The following is a 15,405-nucleotide window of genomic DNA, read 5'->3' as shown; positions in this document are numbered from 1 at the left end:
TCGATCACCTTGAGAGACCTTAACAGTGTTTTAACAGAGAAACTGAGGAGCTGGGGAAAGTGACCAAACTGAAATAGCCTTTAATTTACTGGATCAAGATTAGTCCAGCATTTAGGCAAGAAGAATGTTAGTCTCCTCTCAAAAGGTATGTTCATCTGCTACTTCTGCTTACAAGTTTGGTGATACTTTCTAAAGTAAAAAGAAGATGCATAAGCTAAAAATACTTTTCCCCCTGATTTGTGAATTCTGTTGACTTTTAAGATCTTAGGAAGTTATGATGACTCTTACGCATTTAACAGATTACCTTTATTTAGAATACTACTACAGGGCTTCCTGGTGGCGCAGTGGTTGAGAATCCGCCTGCCGATGCAGGAGACACGGGTTCGTGCCCTGGTCCGGGAAGATCCCACATGCCGCGGAGCAACTAAGCCCGTGAGCCACGGCCGCTAGGCCTGCGCGTCCGGAGCCTGTGCTCCGCAACGGGAGAGACCACAACAGTGAGAGGCCCGCGTACCGCAAAAAAAAAAAAAAAAAAAAAAAAAAAAAAAAAAGAATACTACTACATAAAATTGGCGAGTCTTTGGACAGTGTCTCCACAGACAAGTATTCACATATTTCAAAGTGAACAACTTAAATGTCTGTTTTGAAAAACCTGGGCTCTTTGGTTACAAGACCAAGTACTGGAAACAGACTAGGTAGGTGTTCAGGAAGTAGAAATGACTTCTCCCAAAGGGAATATCTTAGGGGAAAATGTGATGCTTTGCACATTTTCTCTGACCTGCGCAGCATTAGGAGGAAATCAGTAAAGTTCCTTCTTGGAAAGGAACTCAGATGTGTGTTGCTGTCCTGAGTCCAGCCTGTGATCCGTAGTCTGGGAATGAGCTGTGGAATATTCCAGGCCTACCCTTGGAGTTTGTAATCTGATTGGGAAAAGCAAGACTTTTTATGCAAAACATAATTAGAAAACAAAGCAGTACTGACTATAATCCAAAACTAAGGTGAAGTTCCTATTCAATTCTGAGGGCCTGGGAGTGGTTCTGAATAGATGTCCTTGGGTTTTTTCAGAGACTTCCGTTTAGATGGCTCAGGTTTCTGCTCGGATGGAGAGAGCAGGTAACCAGATGAGACCGGTTGATGCGGCCAAAAGTTCCTGTTCAGGTCGTCCTAGGGTTCCCTCCCTCCCCACCCCTCCCCTGCTCTTCCCGCCCCTCCCTTCCCCGCCCCCTCCCTCTGAAATTGCTATTGCATAAGGTATTACTAATGCTGGCAAAGATTTGTGTTTAGTCATTTGCCAAAAGCAGCCTGCATATCCCTTCCTGGGGTTGGGGCTATAAGCTCTACTCCTTCCTGTCATATAACATTCCTCCTCACCCCCTCCCAGCAGTACCCATGTCCCCCTTCACGTGATCTGCAAGGCTGCAAGTTCCTTCAGCAAATGGCTGTACCAGCTTCTGCTGCTTGTTTGCCCCAAGCTGTAACCCTGGCAAAGGAGGGACATTACTGTTTCTTCGCAGTGGACTGGCTTCAGGGAACCAGCCGCAGCTAGACAAGTTAAGATGTCTCATTGTCCCTTACACTGTCTCCATTGTCTCCAGAAACCACGGCTAGCATTTCCCTAGTGCTGTGTGCCCAGTAACGTTAACAGAGTTTCACTCTGTGCACCCCTTTGTTGGTATTGGCACCGTGTGTCCAACATAAACCCGGTAGGATCTGTCTGCCCCCCGCCCATCCTCCCCTCCTCCACAGCTGCCCTGATTGTCATTAAAATCTTTCTGCTTGGGAGGGAGCCATGCTCGGATTCCTCCTTACTGGAAATCTTTCCATCCTTCATCTTCACGCACGTGCCCTGCAGACGGCCAGCCAGTGAGGGTCTCCTCCCCGCCTACCGTGACCCCAGCTTGCAGGCTCTCAGCATTCCTGTGACTCTCTGATGCTATTTGTGGTCTTGCTAGATGAGAACCTCCATTTCCTTGTTGGATTTCTGTGGTTGGGAAGCCACGCTGCCCTGGCAGGTAGTTTTCCATGGATCAGCTGCACTCAGCTGTCTGCAGTCGGGGGACCTGTGGAGTTAAAGCAGGATTCAGCTTGTTGATCACTTTGTGCCCCCTGGACCATCAAGTCCAGGTATGCCGTTGGGCCCAGCATCTTTTCTGTGTGGTCGGAGCTAGGCCCAATGGCCAGGAGTTCCCTGACCACCAAGGGGCTGTCATCTCCTTGGTGTCTTTGTCTGAAGCCCTCCACCCTGCCTCCGGCTCTCTCACCGAATGCTGCCAGGTATCACGTAGGAAGCGTTTTGGCAAGAAGTGTCGGTGAGAGAGGTTTTCTTGGCAACTATAAAATAAGAGTACTGTCAGAAGTGCTAAATAAATTTGTGCCGCTTCAGCCAGGGAATTTCAACCCTCCTGGGAGTGGGGGGTGTGGAAGGAAAAAATAGATATCGAAGGCTCAACTGCCTGTTTGATGGCTCGTTCATTTGATGGCCCTAAGGAGGTGTGTGATCTTCAGTGTGGACATTAACCAAACTCATTGCCTCTTGCAGTTGTCCAGAGAATCAACGAATGTTTTCTTTGTACTTATTTTTCCTACCGTAAGACAAGGCAAGGGGCAATCTCTCCGTCCCTTTGCTCAAGTTAAGTTGGTCCTGTGTGTACACAGGAGGGAAGGTGGAAACAGGCGGCCTGCATATCAAGTGCACCAAACACCAGCACTGAAAGGAGCCCAGCACCTGGCCTGTGGGGGTTAGTTCGTGAGTCCCTGGCCCCGTTTTAAAGGGAGTATAATAGCCAGACTCGCCACGGAGTCATTTTTGTGATCATTTCCCATCTCAAATAGCTGTTGGGAAGAAATATGAAAAGGTAGGGGGAAAAGAGCCACAAAGGAGCCTCTAACACTTCCTGGGTTGGAAATTGTTTTATCGACTTTCATTTACCGGAAAGTAAGTTATTTCTCATTTACCTTCACGATGATGAATGTTCATGCTTCATGTATTTGTTCTTAAGCTGATGTTGCAATAGATCAGCCTCACAGACACCAGATAGATTGTCACTTCATGAGGACAAATGGCAAGGGGACCTCATTTAATAATTGGGAACGTTGTTTCTTTTAGCAAGGGCCTCATTTTTATGCTTAAATTGGTTAAGACTACAGGGACATGTCGTAGGGCTATTGAAAATACCAGTGCTATCCACAAGCATTGGTAATTTCAGTGGTTACAAAAATGAGCTTATGGCAACAGGTCAGAATTCTGAGTCCACAAATGTTCCCATTCCCTAAGCAAGTAAGGTGATTTTTTTCAACATTCCCTTACAGCCTGGGTTCCAGAATAAATCCTTTCTATTCCTACCAGTAGATCACTTTCCCTCCACATCTTCCTTGGGAATTACAACCTGAAACAGTAGAGAGACCAAAGAAAAGGATTAATGCCAAAATATGTAAATACATATTTTATGACTTTTTGCTGGTTATCAAAGTAATATGTAATTCCTATAAAATTTAGAAAATACAAAAAAGGAAAAATCATTCATAAACATATAACCTAGAAATAAACTTGTAATCTTTTTCTTTTAGCTTTTCCCACCTCTCCCTTTTCCCTCCTGTCTTTCTTTCTTCCCTCTGTCCCCGACTCCAACAATTGTAACATAAGAGAATATTGAAAATACAATTTCGTGTTCTGCTTTTTTATTTAGAATTGTATCAGTCTGTAAATAAGTCGTGAAACCCAGCAGCTATAAAAAGATTGATAGATTTGACTATATAAAAATATGAAAGTTACCATAAACAAAACAAAAACAAGCTGAACAATAATATTTACAACCCATATAACATAATATATATCCATAATATATAATGAGCCTCTAAAAAAGAATCCAAAAAATAACTCAAATTTTAAAATAGGTAAAACTTGTGAATAGGCAACAGACAAGAAATACAAATGGCCATTAATCATATATATATTTTAAAGATTAATCTCAATTATCAAGAAATGAAGTTAAAGCAATGAGATCATTTTCCCCTAGCAAACTGGCAAGGATACAAGGATGATTACATCTAATCTGAATAAGGAAGCTAAATGGATGCTCTCGTACACTATTGGTGCCAGCTTTTTGGAGGGCCGTTGCTCAACATCTATTTAAATTTTAAATATTTATACCCTTGACACAGCACTTCCACTTCTAAAAATTTAACCCTCCTACAAGAGTGCAAATAATGTTCATTACTCCATTGTTTGAAGATGCAAACAATTAGAAATAATCTAAATGTTCAGAGAGAGGAGACTAGTTAAATTATGAAACATCTTTATAATGGAATTTTTTGTAACCATTACAAAGAATGAGGCAGATCTACAGGATATAGAAATAAGTCCAAAAGTTCATTAAGTGAGAAAAGCAAGTGAATTCATGATTTATGGTAGTGTAGCGTTAAGAAGAAAAGATTGGACAACTATGAACCTGTCATTTTCGCCATAATTTTTTCAAGAATGACCAAATTTTAGGTAATGAAAATAGTACTTGTATAATCCCAAAAGAAATAACTTTCAAAAGACAAAAATTCTGTCATAAACATTTCCCTGCATTTTTTGCCCTTCATACAATTTTAATAGCTTTCATAAAATTCTGTCATGGATATACCATAATTTATTTAGCTGTTCCCCTATTAATAAATAAATTAGCTTGCTTCCAAAATTTGTTGTTATGCACAATACAACAACAACCGTCTTTGTAAAATAAGACTTAAGTTTACACTCTCCAAATCATCACTTCATGTAGCAGAGTTTGACAGTTTAACCTAGAAAGAATCCCCGTAAGATGGTTTTGAATGTAAAAGGGTAATGTTTTCTAATCCTTTTAAATCTTAACAAGACTACATATGATCCACTGGAAGCAAAAGAGTTGGATCCCTGCTTCCCGGCACTCAGCTATGCTACCCACTCGGACTATAATTTCTCTTTAGTGTTTGTGGTCTCAGTGTGAAAAACACCAGGGATGTTATCCTCAGGATACACTTCCCAAAGCTTAGTACCAAGCCCTCTCCTTTTTATTCCATTCTCCCTCCCCAGGTGAACTCATCCACACCCAGCTTATGACTTGCAAATTTCTATCCTTTGCCTGGCCTTTCATCTGACTTCTAGCCATGTATATTCAGCTGCCCATTAAACATCTCCACTCAGATGTCTAAAAAATACCTCAGTATGTCCAAAATAAATTCTTTGAGCCAGAACATGCTCGTACCTTCTTTCCTTTTACCTTCTACATCCTTGCATTTCGAAATCCCATTGCTTTTTTTCCCCTAGCAGTTCTCCATCGATCTAGTTCTCTTTACCTTACTGCCCCACCCTGATCCAGGTCAGTTCTTTTCTGAATACTCCATTAGCTTCCCAGCTGGTCTCTTCATGTTCTTTCTCATCCCCTCTGACCTATTATCCTTCCTGTGGCTAGAGGCTTGTTGTAAAATCAGATTAATGCTGTCCTTCTCCTGTGTAAGACCTTTCAGTGGTTTCTTTTTCCTCTTGGGCTAAAGACTGAAATCCTCCCTGGAGCCTGGTATATCAGGCTCCTGCCATTCCCTGCCCCCTTCAATATTCTGAGCCCCTTGCATTATTGCCTGGCTCACACATGGCACCCAAAGATTTGTTGGGTGGATGAATGTCTGAATGTCTTCTCTGAGGTGAGATGAATGGCATTACTATATCTAACTTGTGATAAAACCAAATTTTAGGCTTTTGCTATTTCGGTGACTTTTCAAAATTCTTTTACCAATTTAATACAGTCCGTCTTGTTTTGAAAAAAATGTCAAGTTTATATAAACCCACATATTCAAAACCCAAGCCAGCCCTAAATGGTTTTGTTTTGAAACTAAGATCATAATCCAAATTCACTCTCTTGGCAAACGCCACCTCTTCACTCTTGCCCACATGCCAGCCTCTCTTCCTTAGAAGAGGGCAGCAAGTTATCTTCTCAATATTTGACAACTAGAGAGGGATTTGCTATGCATTCCCTTACTCCTGTACCTTCAAGGATTGTGTGAGATCCAATCAACTTCTCCATGCACAAGCTAAGAACCAAAGGCAAAAAAATTATTTTTCCAGAATTTTGATTATGCATTTAATAATGTGCACACAAATGGCCTTTGGACATAATTCAGTGTCAGGATATTTGTTGATTTTCAGATGGTTCTTGTTTCTCAAGTGATGTAGTCCTCTCAGGAAGCAGTCTACTAGGAGGATTAGCCAGTGACCCAATAGCACTGCATGGAAGAGAGTGTGCCTATTGTAGTGGGTTTGGAGCCCAGGCCTTGGAGGGAGGTGAGCAGAACTGAGTTCAAATCCTGACTTTATCCCTGGCTCACTAAATGATGTTGGTGTAGAGCCTACTTCATAGGGTTGTTTTGAAGGTAAAATAAGAATATGGATAAAGCACTTAGCATTTAGTGAACATTCAATGTATTTTAGCTACTAATGACACTGACTGTTGTTGTTATTATTATCATCATTATCCTCATCATTATCCATAGAAGGTTTTTTCAGGTTCTCTGGACACACACACATACCCCCAAATGAGCAAACAGACAAAAAAAGCAATATACTTACAATAGTATATTGACTGTATATTTTAGGAAAACTAATAGCAAAGTTGTACTTCATTTAAAAATTGTTGTCATTTAGATTTAGATATTAAAGTATGGATAAATGAGATGATTTCCTGTTTTGGATTTGCTTCCAGATCTGGAAAAGTTGGGTCAAGAAGGGAGAAAATGCACAGCTGAAACACGATTGGGCATTGGTAGCAGCTTTTGCTGTGAGATCACTACGGGAGTCATTATGTTATTCACTATACTTTTGTATAAGTTGGAAGTTTTCCAAGATAAAAATTTTTTAAAATACATTAAAAATAGCTACTGAATAGCCTCTTAGATGCATTCTTGTTCAGGGAGCCAGCTCTCAACTCACTGTCCTTTATTTCTTTTGGAAGAGTAACTGATTCTAGTGATCTAAGCAGTAAGTCTCTTGTCATTATGTTTTATGACTCTCAGAATAGCTCATGGTGGAAACAAAATAAATACAATTTCTGAATTTCCTTTGTCTTCAACCACTTGAGAATCCTCTCTGAAACCACTGTGGGCATTTTAAGTAACCCTGATTACCCAGCAAGAACAATGTACCTTTCAGACCATCAGGGAGGATAAAACAACTCTTTCTACCCTTCTGTGCTTACATAACAAAGGTATAGCTGTTAAATACAAGTGCTCAATAAGCTAATGCATGATGAGTCCATAATTGTGTATTCAGCAGTTTAGGATCTGAGCCTCTACCCTGTATGAACTTGTGGTCTTCATTGTGTAGCCTTGTTAACTTTGGCTGCTGAATTACATGTGGGCAGAGGAGGCTGAGGAACTCCAAAGCCAAAAACGGACCTCTGCATATTTCATATTCAATTCAGGAGTCAGAGGGTGACTTTTTTGCTTTTCTGTTGTTGTTGTTTAAGTGAAGATATCTATTTACCCTTAGAGCGGAAGCTGACCGTGGCCGTAAGTGGTTCTGTAACCTTTGCATCTGTTTGAAAACCCTCTTCCATCTACGTGTAAACCAGGGGAAAGGATTATGCTTGGGTCCTCTCTGCTTTATAATTGCCCCTCCTAAAGCAGTTTCTTTTCTCCAGCTTCACTAAAGCAAAGAATTTGAACTTATATTTCAGGGCTCTTCTTTTCCCCTGGAATCTCTCTCTAAGGGGTAAAGCACATGAATTTTTATGGGTTTAATTACTTTGGAACAAAAGTCCCAGAGAAGTTTATGGAACTTACTTCCTTCCCCTAAAAATAAAACAGGCTCTGAACTGACCAGCACAACTCACTGTTATCCATCTGACATTTTTCTGTTTATCTCTTTGGTCAGCATCTTCTGCCAGGCCTGAGCTGAGGCTAGGGAGGAATAAGGCTCAGCCCCAGCCAAGGGGGCAGACAGGTGCATAGACAGAGTCTTCTGGAGTGCAGTGAAAGGTGTGCAGTCGTAGAGCTCTGAACTGGCTGCTCCAAGGGGCAGAGTTGACTAACTGGGGACATCAGAACAGACCCCACAGTGGAGGTTTGAGATATTTGGGCTGAGGGCAGAACTGATAGCCTGGGATTATGTTATGCTCTTAATCGAACCACCCCCCACCCCCTTAGGATCCCAGTTGGAGAGTTTTGTCCTATTAGGTAGCATCTGGTGTAAAACGAGCAATGGTATTTCTCTCAGGGCTGACCCAGTTCTGAGAATGCCTAAAATGAGACTGCAAAGTCAGAACTGAGGTATATAACCTGCCTCTGTGTCCTGGGGCATCCTATGACCAGGCTGAGTCTCATCCCCAGTGCTGCTTGGTTCTGTGTATTGGGGCCGTGTTCCAAGACTTCTGTGTGCGGCGGGCATTGTGACGGGCAGCTTAGAAAACTGATGACAAAGCACTTTTCTCTCCCCGAACAATTCCTGCTACCTGTGACAGCTGCTGAGCAATAAACAATCAAACCTCTTTACCTGGGTCATTAGTGACAAGCTCTCTTGAGCAATCTCAGGTCAGCTCTTTAGACCGTTGTGGGTTTCTGTTAGCACTTGTCTCTGCCACCCAAGGAGATCCTTTCCAAGCCCTTATCAGGCATAACGGCTTCAGGAGAATTCAGAAATGCAGTCACCCTGTTTGGCAATGTGAGAGAGTCAGAGCGCTCTGGGAGCAGGACCACACGAGCCTGGACCGCTGGGCTGCAACATGGTGCTGATAAAGCCAGTCCCCAGGCTCGGGTTGCCCACAGCCTTGGTCTCTCCTGAAGCCACAGACTAGAGGTGGCTGGCCGAGGTTAGAGATTATCATGTTTGCATCAGTCCCCAGAGGAACCAGACAACCAGGCGCTAATAGGGCCTCGGGTCTGAAACCACTTCTGGAAGAACAACTGCGTGAGACCGTGCTCTTGGCAGTGGCCGTGACCAGTTGCATCCTCACCCCCAACCTGTGCTTTTGGGATTCTGCCTTCACGTTGGCTAAACAAATCTTGCTCATGCTGGGTGTGTGTGTCTAGGGGTCAGTGGAGGAGGATACAGTTTCCACAGCCCACTGAAAGCGCTGCTTGTGAGGGAAGTGGGGATCTGCTCAGGGAAGGGGCGGGAGCCTGATTGGAGGACGGAGGCCGGGTTTGGGTTAGAGGCAGAGGAAGCCTCGCTTTCCTGCGGTGGCTGCACAAGTACCCAGCACATCTTTGCCTGACTCCCGGGAGACGCCTGGGACGCAAGCACAGAGAGGAGGCTGCTTTCACCTCGCTTATCGGGGATTCCTGGAAAACAGGACTTGGTTTTCATTCCTGGGTGTCTTCCAGTGACCACTGTCTGTAAGACCTGCATGGTCCAGCTGGAGCAACTCACAGGGCCCAGTGTGGAAACCAGTCTCGCCAGTTCTGTCATCACCTGCTTCCTCTGAGCCACAGAGTGATCCTGGGCTGGACAGAGACCAGCCTTTCCCCTCGGGCCAGGCAGCCCAACAGACCTTTATTGTCAGAGCAGGGATGGGAGAACAGAGCTATGAGTGCCTCGACACAGCCCACTGGGGACGTGAAGCTCCAGAACAGCAGTCAGCGGCCCCCGCTGTGAAGATGCCCAGTGAGGGGCCACCAGCACTCCTAACAGCACAGCCCCAGGAGGCCGCGGCCATGGCACCCTCCCACCTGGCAGGCGACTGCAAACCTCCAGGGCAGGGTAGGCACCTAGCATCGCCTTCTGGCTGGGCAGCCTCTCCTCACTGATAAGCCTCTGAGCACGTCATTCCTTCAAAAAGCAAAGCATAAAGGTGTCGCCCCATAGGCAAAGCTGCTTCTCTGGACCTCTCCCGAGGCAGAGCTTAGAGGCTGGCAATGGCGTCGGTGCGTTAGGACTGTTTCCCAGTTTGCCATGGTGCCAGACCTCCATCTGTAACGATGCCCGGATATGCATGGCGATGGGAGAGGTGGTGCCAGAAGCCTGTGTTGGGGAGGGGGTGTTCAGGGGGCACTGCCTTTCATTCGCAGACAGTTTTATTAGCATCCAACCCATGTTCCTGCCTCCATTGAGGCCTTTTACCAGACAGTTCTGCTGCTGGAAACGCACTTCCCTTAGTGGATTCTGCTTCTAGGGGTTGGGCGAGGGACGGTAAGTGCCTTTTTGTCCTGTGCTCACCATAATATCTGAGACTTCTATGTATCTGGGGTACACCTAAACAAGCCCTCTCCTTACCCTGTTTTGCTTTTCCCTGGTTATTAACGTCCCCACTGACCCACTGAATGTAAGACAGAAACCCAGGGGTCATCAGTTTTGCCGCTTCTCCCCATCCCCCTCTAAATGGTCATTGAGCCTTAATACTAATTGTGTTTTCACCAAAGCACTGCTGACTGACCCCCTAGTTTTCATTCCATCTGTCACTGTCCTAGTTCAGGTCATCTCTTCCCTGGACTGTTTCAGCTGCCTCTAGCTGATCTTTTCTCATCAGCTGGGAATCTTAATTAGAGAGCTTCAGTGGGTCACTTGTGCTTAATATCTAAATATCAGAATTCCTTAGTGTGGCATTCGGGACACTCCACAGTTTGGACCTAACTTTGCCTTCTAGCCCTGGCATTTCGATGGCCCCCGTGTTCCCATGCAAGCCCCCTCTCCATCCTTACTACACCACGTGAGGTTCCTCAGCCCACCCGCACATCACACCTCTGCGCCAGCTCCATGCGATAGCCCTGTCCACCTGCCCACAGCGACCTTCTCACACCCCTTACCTGTCTGGAAGACTCTGACTCATGTTTTAAGACCCAGCGCAATTTCTGTTTCTACTGTGGAAATGTCCCTCTCTCCTCCCACTAGAAGGAATTAATTGTTCCTCTTGTGTTTCTCTCACAGCACTTGGTTCATACTTCCTTTGTGCCACTTGTATTATACAACAGTTGGTTCTGTCTCCCTCCTCAGCCCCCTTCCCATTCTCCTCTCCTCCCTGCCCCGTGTCTGTGTGTGTGTGTGTGTGTGTGCATATGTATCTCTATACACACACATCTATATGTATATATTTTGAACAAATATTTATTGAGTACACTATGCTAGACACAGTGGTGAACCAAACCCACCTGGTCCCTCCTCCATGGAGCTTACAGTCTAGCAAATATCTGTCTCCCCATTATGCTGTGAGTTCCTTAGGGAGAAGGATCGTCTGTACTCTTGATGCCTATCACAGTCTGTGCCACACAGTGGCCAGTTGCTCCGAATGTTCACCGAGTGAAGTCCAGTGGGCAGAGAACAGGGGGCGGGTGGGTGGATGTCTCATGGGCTTAAGGTAAGTGGGAAGCCTGGAAGTCACATTCTCAGTTCCTAATGGGCAGCCTGTGTTTTGATATGTGGTTAGACCATTCCTAGACGATGGTTCCATCGTCTAGGAACCACGGGGCAAAAGTCAAGAGCAGATCTAAATTTGTTCTCCAGATAACACAAAGAAGTGTGTTCCCGGGCTTCCCTGGTGGCGCAGTGGTTGAGAGTCCGCCTGCCGATGCAGGGGACGCGGGTTCGTGCCCCGGTCCGGGAAGATCCCACATGCCGCGGAGCGGTTGCGCCCGTGAGCCATGGCCGCTGAGCCTGCGCGTCCGGAGCCTGTGCTTCGCAACAGGAGAGGCCACAACAGTGAGAGGCCCGCGTACCGCAAAAAAAAACAACATAAAAAAGAAGTGTGTTCCCTTTGGAGGGTGTGTGCAGAAAGCTCTCCCGGCTGCGTGATCGTCCATCCCGTGACCCAGCTCAGCCAGGTGGATGGTGTGGGGCCTGGCTGCCCCACCACATGCTGCTATTTGTTTCTTGCAGAGATCTGAAACTGGACAACGTACTTTTGGACCACGAGGGTCACTGTAAACTGGCAGACTTTGGAATGTGCAAGGAGGGGATCTGTAACGGGGTCACCACGGCCACCTTCTGCGGCACACCCGACTACATTGCTCCAGAGGTGAGTGTGCTTGCTGCAGTCCAGGCTCTCTAGCAGCCCCGTCAGAAAAGCCACACAGGCTGCATTTATGTGCTGCAGCTTGGTGGGCGGCATTGAAAGTTGACGCCTCCAGACTCCTTTGCGGCTCATTGGGTGAATGATGGCTGAAAACGTCCTTGGTTCCTCCCAATACAAATTTGAGCCAAAAAGTTTTGTAAACTTTGCAGTTGCTTTAGGGTTTAGCCCTGAATAATAAGGACAAAGTACGTTTCAGGCACAGCTATTTAATTATTTTCTTTGCCTCTACTCAGTGCTTTGATCCCAGCCCCATTTAGCAGAAATAAAGACAAGCTCTTGAATCTTTCCCATAGGAGTGAGTGAGCCCACAGATATAGTTCCAAAAACCTTTCTGGTTTGGATCTGCATATACTATTACTTTGGCCTAAGCAGGCCATAGATGTTTGATCACCTGGATGACAAGGCCTCTGAATTGACCCCAGGGAAAACAGACCACTCTCTAGAGATGGAATGAAACATGTATGCCAACACAGGAAACTCCCTTGTTTTACTTCATCTCCTAATCCATCATTTTCCTTAGTCATTAATGATGCATTTGTTCATCAGATGCATGAAGCTCTTCTCACATTACCCCTATGCACAGATCCTCCAGGAGATGCTGTATGGGCCCGCAGTGGATTGGTGGGCAATGGGTGTGCTGCTCTACGAGATGCTCTGTGGCCACGCGCCCTTTGAGGCAGAGAACGAAGATGACCTCTTTGAAGCCATACTGAACGATGAAGTGGTCTACCCTACATGGCTGCATGAAGACGCCACAGGGATCCTGAAATCTGTAAGTCTGGTGCGCTCAGCCAGCTTTTAAACTATTGCAAACCAGCTTGCTGAGTGTGCTTCTTGGGCTTTGGGTCTGTCTGTTTGTTTTTTAATACCACCTACCAGAAAGCTACCAGCTCTAACTGAAATCTGTGTTTTAATCTGTAGAATCAAAGAAGCAGAGTTTTCTCAGGCTGTTTTTTTTCTCTTATGCAATAGTTATTTTGGAGCTAATGCATGAGCAGTTGATAGCATTGTTTGCCATATATCAAGTATTTCTAGCACTTGTGGCTTCAGTGTAGGTGAAGTGATGCTCCTGCTTCATCCAGTCGGGACACATAAGGCCGTTGGGTCATGTGCACAGCGCTCCCGGTTGTTTCGATACGCATTGTGTTTCTGTCGGCACCATCAAAGGATGAAGGGGCCTTTCCCATAGTGCTGGGAGAGGAGAAGAGAGGTTTTCCAAAGTTGTGCAAGATCTCATGTGCTTCCATGTTATCCTTGTGCAAGTCAGGTGCCAGGCCCAGGATTCAGGTGCAGTGTAGAATATCACATTGAAAATGTCTTTCATTCGTGCATTTAAGGCATTGTGCCGGAAGCCTTATTTTCAAGTGTGGAAGAAAGTGGATTTGATGCTTTATGTTGAAAATAAGAAAGTAACATGTAATGAGAGAATAACATATAATTTGGGTCAGTTCTGAATTAGAAAATCATGTATTATTTCCCACTAAATGCATAGGAGGAGTAAAGATGAATATTCTTGGGCTTCCCTGGTGGTGCAGTGGTTGAGAATTCACCTGCCGATGCAGGGGACACGGGTTCGTGCCCCGGTCCGGGAAGATCCCACGTGCTGCGGAGCGGCTGGGCCCGTGAGCCATGGCCACTGAGCCTGTGCGTCTGGAGCCTGTGCTCCACAACGGGAGAGGCCACAACAGTGAGAGGCCCGCGTACCACAAAAAAAAAAAAAAAAAAGATGAATATTCTTCAAATAGGGAAAAATCAGAACAATGCCTTTCTCTCCTGGATAGTATCTATGGGATAAGGATTACTTTGCTCAAAACATATCCTTTCCAGTGATCTGAGACGAAAAAACTAAATTTGGGAAATATTAGCCATGCTGGTGAAAGACTTGTCTCTCTTTAGAAATTGCCAGTCATAGGGACTTCCCTGGTGGTCCAGTGGTTAGGACTTCACCTTCCAATGCAGGGGGTGTGTGTTTGATCCCTCATCAGGGAGCTAAGATCCCACATGCCTCGTGGCCAAAAACCCAAAGCATAAAACAGAAGCAACATTGTAACAAATTCAGCAAAGTCTATTGAATGGTTTAAAAATGGTGCACATCAAAAAATTAAAAATCTTAAAAAGAAAAAACTCCAGTCATATAATTAGTGTCATTTTAAGGACATTTTGTATACAGATCACTGTGTCCTGGGGCTGATGGCATGATTGTCCCTGAGAATTCTCTACAGTGGTCTTTAGAGACCACATCATCATTTGAGTTGAACATTAACCCACATCTGCTTCTCTCAATTTTTTCAAAGAGAAATGATTCCAGAAATCCTTCTCAGGCAGATATTGCCAAAGTGAATCATAATTCATAACTCAATTCTCAAGTTCAGGTGCAAATGCTCTCCTGATATTGAGGAAGCATTAATTGCATATAGAAAATAAAAGTGGGGAATTCACTGGCAGTCCAGTGGTTAGGACTTGTGCTTTCACTGCCGACAGCCTGGGATTTGATCCCTGGTCAGGGAACTGGGATCCCACAAACAGTATGGCATGGCCAAAAAAAAAAAAAAAGAGAGAGAAGTGAAGTACTTTTGTATTCTACCAAATGTCTTCTATCTAGCCTCTTTTCATAAGAAAATTTTATTTGTATATTTAGTAGAAAATGTAGACTAAGGAACCAAGAATGTGGCTTTTATAATTTTATTAATAAAAAAAATCAGGGAAAAGGGCTTGTCTTTGTAGATTTATGCCTTGAAGTTTCTTAACTTCTGGAAGGGAAAGATACTCACCTCAGCTGGCCCCAGCTACATTTGATGACCTAATCTATGATAACACAACAAAAGTGTGCTTCAGAGTTGGGCTTACTTTGCATTATTGCTCTCCCAGTTCTGTCATCTAGAGTCTGGGTCCTTGCGACTCCCAAGGCATGCTAATCCCCTGTGGCCTGGAACAACCACTGTCATAATACTAATGGTTTCTCATGATTCACACATTTAGTCCAATTACCATAGCTGAGTTAACTTTTTTAATATTTAAAAGAAGGACACCAGAGCTTATAATTCAACTGAAAATACTAGTTCAAGCCATAAAGAAATATGCATTGTTGGCCTTGGTGTATAAAGTTGCTCTGCTAGGTACCATGAAGGGTAGGAAATAAAAGTCAGTCTGTGCCTCAGGAAACTTTAAAGTTCTCTATTTAGGGATTAACAATCCAGTTCAGTCTTTCTCTGATCAACACTTCATACCTTTGAACGTAGGTCCAGTAGAACTCTTTAGAGACCACATCATCGTTTGAGTTGAGCATTAACCCACATCTGCTTCTCTCAATTATTTTTATTTTCAATTTTTAGGAGTCTTTAGACTCTTTCTGGCATTTAGAATCCTCTTAAGAGTATTCTTCCTGACT

General features: G+C 44.6%; 1 protein-coding gene across 1 annotated transcript in view; it reads left to right on the top strand.

Annotated features, from left to right (window-relative positions):
- The window catches only part of PRKCH (protein kinase C eta), a 227,196-nt gene that overhangs the window by 191,772 nt on the left and 20,019 nt on the right, over positions 1 to 15,405 (top strand). The window contains exons 11-12 of the mRNA XM_059059661.2: positions 11,822 to 11,960; positions 12,601 to 12,789. Coding sequence (XP_058915644.1) covers positions 11,822 to 11,960; positions 12,601 to 12,789 — 328 coding nt within the window. The remainder of the gene's footprint in view (positions 1 to 11,821; positions 11,961 to 12,600; positions 12,790 to 15,405) is intronic.

Source organism: Kogia breviceps, chromosome 3 (assembly GCF_026419965.1).
Source record: "Kogia breviceps isolate mKogBre1 chromosome 3, mKogBre1 haplotype 1, whole genome shotgun sequence".
NCBI lineage: Eukaryota > Metazoa > Chordata > Mammalia > Artiodactyla > Physeteridae > Kogia > Kogia breviceps.
Note: the sequence above shows the minus strand (reverse complement) of the source record. Positions and strands in the feature narration are given on the sequence as shown.